Consider the following 9,059-nt stretch of genomic DNA (forward strand, 5'->3'; position numbering starts at 1 on the left):
AATCACACCGTCAGATTCAGTGTATCAGAAAACCCTATTACATAGGTTTCAAGCTCATATCTGCAAAAATCTGCAACTTTGTATTTTTTGCCAGAAGAAAAATATACAAATATAGAAGTTAGTTAAGTAAGTTAATTTGTAAATTATGTCATAACCAAATTTAGAGACATCCATTTAGCAAAAGAAAAGTAAAATTTTTATGCAAATTTTGTTTACTTATTCAATGATGGTGAGCCAAAATAAAAGCTGCATTAACTAAAAAACGATCAGAAATTAAATAAAAAAAACAAGTTTTTTAAACTGAAAGTAAGGAGCAACATTAAAACTTAAAACGAACAGAAATTATTCCGTATATGAAAGGGGCTGTCCCCTCCTCAACGCCTCGCTCTTTACGCTAAAGTTTGACTCTGTCTCACAACTTTATTTTTTAAAACAATAAAAAACTTTAGCATAAAGAGCGAGGCGTTGAGGAGGGCAGCCCCTTTCATATACTGAATAATTTCTGTTCGTTTTAAGTTTTAATGTCACTCCTTACTTTCAGTTTAAAAAACTTGTTTTTTTATTTAATTTATTAATCAGAAATAAATAAGCCATAGGCTTGTCTCATACAGCACAAATTACATACCATGAGCAACACTTATAAACAATGAAAACAAAAACTATAAACTTCCTAATAAAAAAAAAAAAAACGAAGATACCCTACAAAAAATATACACTTCATGGTCCTAGGTACTGCCTTTCATAAAAAGAGGTCTCAACTAATACTGTTTTGAAAGCCACAACATCATTCACCAGAACTACTCGGTTGGGCAATGTGTTTTACTGAACAATTTACAAAGGAACTCTGTCCGACTTTCCTTGATACCCATGGCTGGTACAATTTTAAAGAGTTCTGCCGTGTAGATGGATGATGACTATACTCAAAGAAATCTTCATCAGATACATGGTCAATACCCTTTATGATGTGGAAATTATTGACAAAGTTCATTCTGTCCCATCTGAATTGCAAAGATGGTAAGCTCAGGTACTCAATCTCCGCTCATAAGGTAGGTATTTCAGATAGGGGACTGATTTGGACGCTTGTCTTTGCACCTTTTCAAACAACAGTGAATAAGATTTCTTAGTTGGATACCACACAGATGAGCAGTATTCATCAACAAGACACACCACTGTCTTATACAATGTGGTAAAACTTCTCAGGTTAAACCTTCTGAAAGCTCTTTTGATGCAAAGCAAACCATAGTTTGCTTTATGCAAAACAGCTGATGCTTGCTTGTCAAACCTCAGCTGATCATCAAAATAATACCAAGATCCCTAATAGAGTTAACAGGGCACACCAACATGTCACCAATGAAGTACCAGTATGCCACATCTTTCATGAAGTAATGCATCAAATGGCATTTCTTCTGGTTAACAAACATAGAATTTAAATTACACCATTCAAAGAATGCTTCCAAATCTCCCTGTATAAGTGTCACATCAACTGGGGAGGTGACACCTGTATAGCTTTACATCATCTGCCAACATTTTAATGGTGTTGTTTCCGATTACCTGCAGTAAATCATTTATAAATAAACAGAATAAAACTGGTCCAATGCAGCTACCCTGAGGGACCCCACATAGAACTCCACACCCTTCAGATAATGCCTCACCAACCTTCACTTTCTGTGTCTGATTAGTTAGGTAATCCTTAATCCAAGTCATGCTTCTACATCCAATCCCATACTTTTGATATTTTTCCACCAGCAAGGATATTGAAACCTTGTGAAATGCCTTACAAAAATCAAAATAAACACAATCAAACTTTAGGCCTGAATTAGCCATCTTTTGAAAATCATTGATTACTTCTGTTAACTGCATGTTACACAATCGATTTTTTTGAAAACCATGCTCTGTTGTGTTCCACAATTTATTTTTTTCAAAATAATTTTGGATCCAATACACAATTACTCTCGAAAAAATCGCCGTGTTTGAGATAGGGCGATAATTCGTAAAATCTGACCTTGGTCCACCCTTATGAAGGGGTTTCATGACTGCCTTTTTCCATGCAGCCGGGCACTTACCAGACTCCAAACAAAGATTAAAAAGTAATGCAAGTGGAGCCACTAAAGAATAAGCCAGTTCTTGCATAATAATATTTGAGACACCATCTATATCAGGGGTTTATCAACAGAAAGCTTACAGATAATTTTTTGGACGACCTCAGGCACTATCATATTGTGACTCATTCTGTAACACAGAAGCTTCTGGTGTCAGTGATAAATTAGATATTGTATGGGTAGCAGGATTAACAAAAACAGATGAAAAGGTTTTGTTAAAATGGCTGCTTTTCTTTTATCATCATCAACAGTTTCACCAGTGACTGGGTCATTGAAGACCGTGGATGATGGTGACTGCTCTTTTTTGCCCCTATTCACATACTTCTAATACCTTTTTGGACAACTTTGTGTCCAACTAATTATTGACAATTCCACTGACTCAGTGTGTGATGCGCAGGATCATTGTCACCCTATTCTTTACCCTCTTGTAAGCATACCAAAATTCATCATCCCCATCTGATAAATAAGCTCTCCAGTGTCTATTTTTCACAGATATTGCTTCAAGGACAAATTTTGGCAGATTATTACGTTTCTTCATACCCTCTCTGATAGTATACCTTGGAATAAACTTCTCACATCCTTCTACTACTACTTCGTGGATAAACTCAAAAGCTATATCTACATCTACAGAACTATTCTGAAGCTCGCTAACAATATGAAAATAACATACAAAATCTCTAAATTCATCATAACTACCTCTAGAATAATTATATAACAATTTTGACTTAGGATTTAATGGAATGTTCTTATTAACACAGAAAGATAATACGACGTGATGACTTTTACCAAGAGGAGGCAAAAATTCTAAATTCTCTAGATCAGCTGGGTGCTAAGTTATAATAAGGTCTAAGGTAGACGAATTCATTCCAGTTTGAAACATAGTGGGTTCAGTAACATGCTGATGGAGAAAGCTATCACCGAGTGTCTGTACTAGTTTATGCCTGAAGCTCGAATCAGATAACATTGTACTGTGTGATAACCAATATATACCAGGAGTGTTAAAGTCACCAACAATCACAATTTCAGACAAAACTGACAAAAGGTAAGTAAGTTAGCTGAGTAGGCCCTTGTCTTTAATAGTACTATCAATACTTTTAGAGGGGCTCTGGTAAACCACTACTATATGCACACTTTGGGACTTGAAAACTCATGTCCTTGACTTGTAAACTCAGAATCAACTTCTTTATATTTTAAACTCAGGGAAGAACAAACATAAACACAAACTCCTTGTTCATAGTTAATATTATGCACATAATCATATCCACTTAGTTCCCTAAAATGGACAAAGGGGTCACCACAATTCTTGGGCAAAACTTTGGTCACAACAATTACATGGGATTTCCAGCTTTGAGCAAGTGCAACAAATTCATCCCACTTTGACAATAAACAATCTGCATTTGTTTATGCCACAACTAACTGTTCACTATGACATCTCTGATTTGTTTTGAAGACAAAAAAGCCTCTATTCACACACTAGTTCTGGCCCATTTTTCCGCTTTTTGATTTTCCAACTGGTTTCACCAGCAGCTACTTTCCCAGTAAGCTCCTTTATAAGTTCATCATACATCTTCTTCTCAGCCAACTCTGCATTGCTTCTGTCATGTGCAACACAGAAGCTTGGTATGCTAACCCTCATATTCTCAATCCTGCTCACAAGGAAAAAAGCTGCAACATCACAATCAAGGGGGGACTTGAAAATCACCTTTGCTGGTCTACTTCTACTCCCTTGTTTCCATCCCAGGCATAAAGAGAATGCACACTTAGCTGGAAACTCATTCAGCAGAACTTCATTGGCATATTTAAGATCACTTTTGTTCTGAGCTTTCTAGCTTATCAGACTCATCTCCTCAAAACCAAAAAAAATGAGGTCTTTCTCTTTTTGTACTAAGTCACCAAGTCCACACTGAGTTACTTGACTTGCAACTATGGAAATCTGCTGGTCCACAACCAAACCAATCTGGCTAGAAAGTTTGTTGAACAGGTCAGTTTTTACTTTAGAGGATAACTTGTGATACTGCTAAGGTAACCTCATTCTTCAGATCTGACTGAGAGCACTTTTCCTGTAGTTCAGTTTCCAAGACCTGAGTTTTTTCACTTAGAGGTTTAAGAAGTGCCTGAAATTGAGCATTCAATTCCTCCTTCCAAGTCTGACTGGAATTTTGCAAAAGAGTCAGTAACAATTCTCTGAATAACTTCTGGCGAAGCAGCTGTTCCTTTTTGCTTACATATAGGACAATAACAGGTTGATCCTAAGCGACGACTCATTTTGTAAACAGCTTGTATTAAGGGTTTGACATATTTAAACATTCAATGCAAACCTACCTTTTGCAACCATCAAATAGAAGTGCATAGCTTTCATCTTGCAGGATAGCATCACAGGCTGAACAAAGATCAACTCCTTTTTGGGGCAACTGACAAAGTCTCTTCAAAGCAGCACTTATTTTTGGGTAAAAAAAAATTTTCAGTCCAATTTGGCTATGTTGTGATAACTTTGTAAAAACCAGCATAGCAACACTGCATGTCTAATTTTGGTGTCAGACAAGATATACACAGAAATGGTTGCCAGCAACCCTGCACATTGGAGAAATTCTTTGGAGCTTTTATGTCAAGGAGAATGAGGGAAGTGTAGAGCCCTGCTACCTATTCCCTGCAGTTTAAGAGTCAAAGGACCTGGCAGGTACCTCTATGGCCATTGCAACAGGTGTCCTCCCCTCTTCTGCTTGTTTTCCTCCCAAGAAGAGCCTCAAATCCCACTAATACAATAAAATACTGGTTTGTTCCTTGACCTCTAGATGGTGCTCCAACATAGCCCTTTGTAAGAGAGTTGTACCATAGGTGAATGAAACAGGAGTGATATCAATGGGGAAGAAAAGTGCTTAAAGTTGTTATTGTTTGGCTTTGTAGATATACTGGAAATTATGGTTAATGGAGGGGATTTTAATTTTAAACAACAGAGAACAGTGTCCTGAAGATGTTTCTTTACTCTAGTATCAGATCTTCACTTTAATTGTAGGTAAATTTCACTATTCAAAGACTCTGTGTGTATTAGACTGAGTGTGTAAAGACTCTGTGTGTATTATTAGATTTGTAAAGGTCATCAAAGATTGCTGCCCTCAAGAGGCAGAAGAAGTAAAGGTAGGTAGTATTGATTATGATATATATATATATATATATATATATATATATATATATATATATATATATATATATATATATATATATATATATATATATATATCATAATCAATCCTAATATCATAATCAATCCTAATATCATAATCAATCCTACCTACCTTTACTTCTTCTGCCTCTTGAGGGCAGCAATCTTTGATGACCTTTACAAATCTAATAATATAATAATAATATAGATTTATTACCTGCCAAAACTGTAAAAGATACAATGGGCAGCAGAGTATAAAAAAGTGAACAAAATGCAAAAAAAAGAAAAAAGACAAACAACAAAGTACAGTTTAACACGAATATATACAATGAAATGGGCCCTCAACATCGACATTCAAATAACACATTCAACTCAAGTCTGTCCCTAAAGAATTTCCCAAGGATGACCTAGAGTCATGAACTTTTTATGAAAACTTGCTACTCTGGCAGGAACTGCCAAGGCAGGGTCTATCAATCCAAATCTACTGATCAAATACCGGTTTTTGGACCATGGTGGTAGTCCAAGCAGATACTTAGCATATTTAAAATAAATCGTGCAGAACTGTTTCTTCTCTGTCTGTGTGAAGCAACTCAAAACGGGGAGATGTAGAGAAAACTTGGTAAAGCAAATGCATTATACAATCGGGCTAAAATATCATGACTAAATCTTGCCTTGCTCAGGACAAGCTTTCCATATGCAGAACAAACTTTTCTAAGGGTATCAGCAATAATAAGTATGTGTGTGGCCTTGAGTGACGTACCAATCAGGACTCCAAGGTAAGTAAGTAATGGAACAGGTTTGATTTCCGTATCATCTAGCATAACGCATATGTCCTCAGTCGACACTTTATAATTGAAAAATAACAATTCAGTTTTTGATGGATTAAATGTATGGCCGACACGAGCATATTCTACCTTTAATGCACTAAAACAACTCTTTATTCGATTCAGGGTTCTACTAATGTTTAAAATGTCGTCAGCATAACCTATGAGCAATACATCAATCCCACATAAAATACAAGTTGTTGGTGCTTCATGTTGCACTTTGATTACGGAATTATTGAATAAATCTGGTGAATTTACTGCTCCTTGCCTAATACCCTTTTTCACTGGTATATCAATTTCTAAAAGCATATCACAATCCCACCCAGGACACTTTATCCTAACACAAAGATTACTATACATTGAATCAAGGGGTCCGATTACCGAATTTTCTACGCCTCTCTCTGCTGCAGAGAGTAAAATATGTTCGTGGATAGACAAATCAAAAGCACGGGCAAGATCATGGGCTGCTAAAACTAAAGAATCATTGTCATTCTCAGCATCAGTCAGTATAGACACCAGCGAGTAAAGGGCATGAAATCTTTGTGGTATCAAAGTGAAAGCTGTCAAAACAGATCTTCTGCTTAAATTAAGTACAAGAAAACTGTTTTCAGCTTCAGAATTTAAAAAGTCTCTAAGATTTGCAAATACATTTTCTAAATTTAGAAAAAAAACATTGATGAACCACAGTTCATAAAGTTCACTTATGATAAAGTAAACATAGCACTCAATGCCTTTTTATGCTCTTTTCAAATATAATTATCATTTTTTGTCAGAAATGAATTTTACCCCCCCCCCTTTAGATACCAATTCAGGGTATATATTTGCACATTAGGGGGGGGGGGTTGTAAAGTTTAAACTTAACTCTCATTTACACCAGAAATAAAATTTACCCTCACCCCCAAATGTGCAAATATATACCCTGAATTGGTATATAAAGGAGTGGGGGTAAAATTCATTTATAACATAAATGATTATTAAGGCCTATTATGAAAGAGCATAAAAAAGGCAATGAGTGGTATGCTTACTTTATTTGTAAGTCAATAAAATGAACTGCAAAAAAAAATTACCAGAATTGTGTTTTCAGAGCTAAAACCAGAGAAAAAGAAAGTTATGACTGAGCATTAAGGTAATAGGCTATGTTGTTTTGTCAAAATTTCAATTGGTAGACCTGTCAAGTATGCAAAATTCTAAGACCTGGAAATCAGAAGAGGATTAACATGGAAGCTTAGCAATACTGTCCTATAGTAGGCCTATGTTTTTGATCCTGGATTCATTGCTGAAATTTTCATTTTTCTAACCTAACCCTTTTCCAAGATAGCAAAAAGAAGGGTAAAATTCTACTTTAGTTACTTTTGGCTATCTTGGAAAGGGGTCGGGTTAGGAAAATGAAACTTTCAGGGATGGATATACATGCTAAGGTTTGTCCCGGGAAGGTACTTTGAAGTACCTACCTCCACTCATCCCCCCTCTATATAATGGTAAATTACTGCACATTACTAGTTGTGAAAATGAAAATGGCTTAGGATTTAAATAGGATTTTGGAATATATTTTAATGAACAAGGTTAAAAGCAGAAGTTGTGTAAGGTAAGCAGTGATTTATATTTATGATAGTAATATAGGATGAAATATGAGTTAAAAACAACTAGTAATGTGCAGTAATTTATCATTATATAGAGGGGGGATGAGTGGAGGTAGGTACTTCAAAGTACCTTCCCGGGACAAACCTTAGCATGTATATCCATCCCTGAAAGTTTCATTTTCCTAACCCAACCCCTTTCCAAGATAGCCAAAAGTAACTAAAGTAGAATTTTACCGGAGAAGGAGTGGAGGTAGGTACTTCAAAATACCTTCCCAGGACATTCTTTGGCCTGTAGACCCATACCTGAAAGTTTCATTTTCCTAACCTAAACCCATTCCAAGATGGCCAAAAGTAGCTAAAGTAGAATTTTACCTCAAATAATAATAGCAATTGAATTTTTCACCATGAAAAAGACAAGAGTTAACAGTGTGACTAGCCTAGCCTGCACCTATCTCTAAAACAATCATGCTTACTCTCTCTCAACATTTTCTTGTAGTTTGGGTCACTCCTTCTTTTTTTGTCAAAATATACACAGTAGCCTATAAAAAAGGTTCCAGCAGCCATTCCAGCAGCAATCATTGCATTTTTACTTAACCACATTTTGAATTTTTAAGTTTGATCCTGAAAATTGTTTTGAGAAGTTTCTTCCTTAATGAGTAGTACTTAAAAACATAAAGGGAGGCCTACATTGCATGCATCGTGACTGTCATTATTAAATTTTTCGGACTTCCATCATATTTGATTAACATAGTCATTTCGTCTACTTATTTTAATATATATATATATATATATATATATATATATATATATATATATATATATATTTTACACCCGAAGCTTATTTCATATGCTAAATAAGCCTTCCTAGAAAGTCCGGACGGAGGTTATTGTCATAGAGTGTACTTTTGACCAGATCTTTTGAAGATTTGTCGCTGTTTTCAGCATTTTTAAGATACTGGTTCTATTAAAAAATGCCAGAAACTTTGCAAATCAAGATCTTTGATTGCTGTGTCGCAATGTCCCTGGTAAAAACTATCGGACGCATATTTGAAAGATTTAAACTATATAAAGTACTATTGCTTTTCTTGTGGATAATTATATATTTTAAGCATTGTTTTTCTTATGTTTTCTTGCGCAAAGCAGAGTGGGAGAAAATAAGAAAAGTCACATTGGTAATGCCTGACCTCTAGACGTTAAGCAATAGGAGCACACAATACAAGTGTCATTGTTTCCCAGAAGCAAGGCAAAATTTGTTCTTTTATTTTATCATTTTTTGTGTATTTGGTTTATTTCTAGTAGAGTTTTTCCGAGGGTTATTTTATATTACTTGGTGGGTGTAAAATATTTCTGCCGGTCACGCACTTGTGATTTGAACCAGATGTTGTTCGTACCCTCA

At 35.4% G+C, this 9,059-nt stretch overlaps 1 protein-coding gene across 1 annotated transcript in view; it reads right to left on the minus strand.

The window, feature by feature from the left end:
- Tom20 (translocase of outer membrane 20) overlaps positions 1-8,302 on the minus strand; it is a 60,552-nt gene extending 52,250 nt beyond the window's left edge. Inside the window, exon 1 of the mRNA XM_089094338.1 lies at positions 8,137-8,302. Coding sequence (XP_088950464.1) covers positions 8,137-8,263 — 127 coding nt within the window. The 5' untranslated portion in view covers positions 8,264-8,302. The remainder of the gene's footprint in view (positions 1-8,136) is intronic.
- Between the last annotated feature and the right edge of the window lie 757 nt (positions 8,303-9,059).

Source organism: Artemia sp. Qi Xiang Cuo, chromosome 1 (genome assembly GCF_049724085.1).
Source record: "Artemia sp. Qi Xiang Cuo chromosome 1, ASM4972408v1, whole genome shotgun sequence".
NCBI classification, from domain to species: Eukaryota; Metazoa; Arthropoda; class Branchiopoda; order Anostraca; family Artemiidae; genus Artemia; species Artemia sp. Qi Xiang Cuo.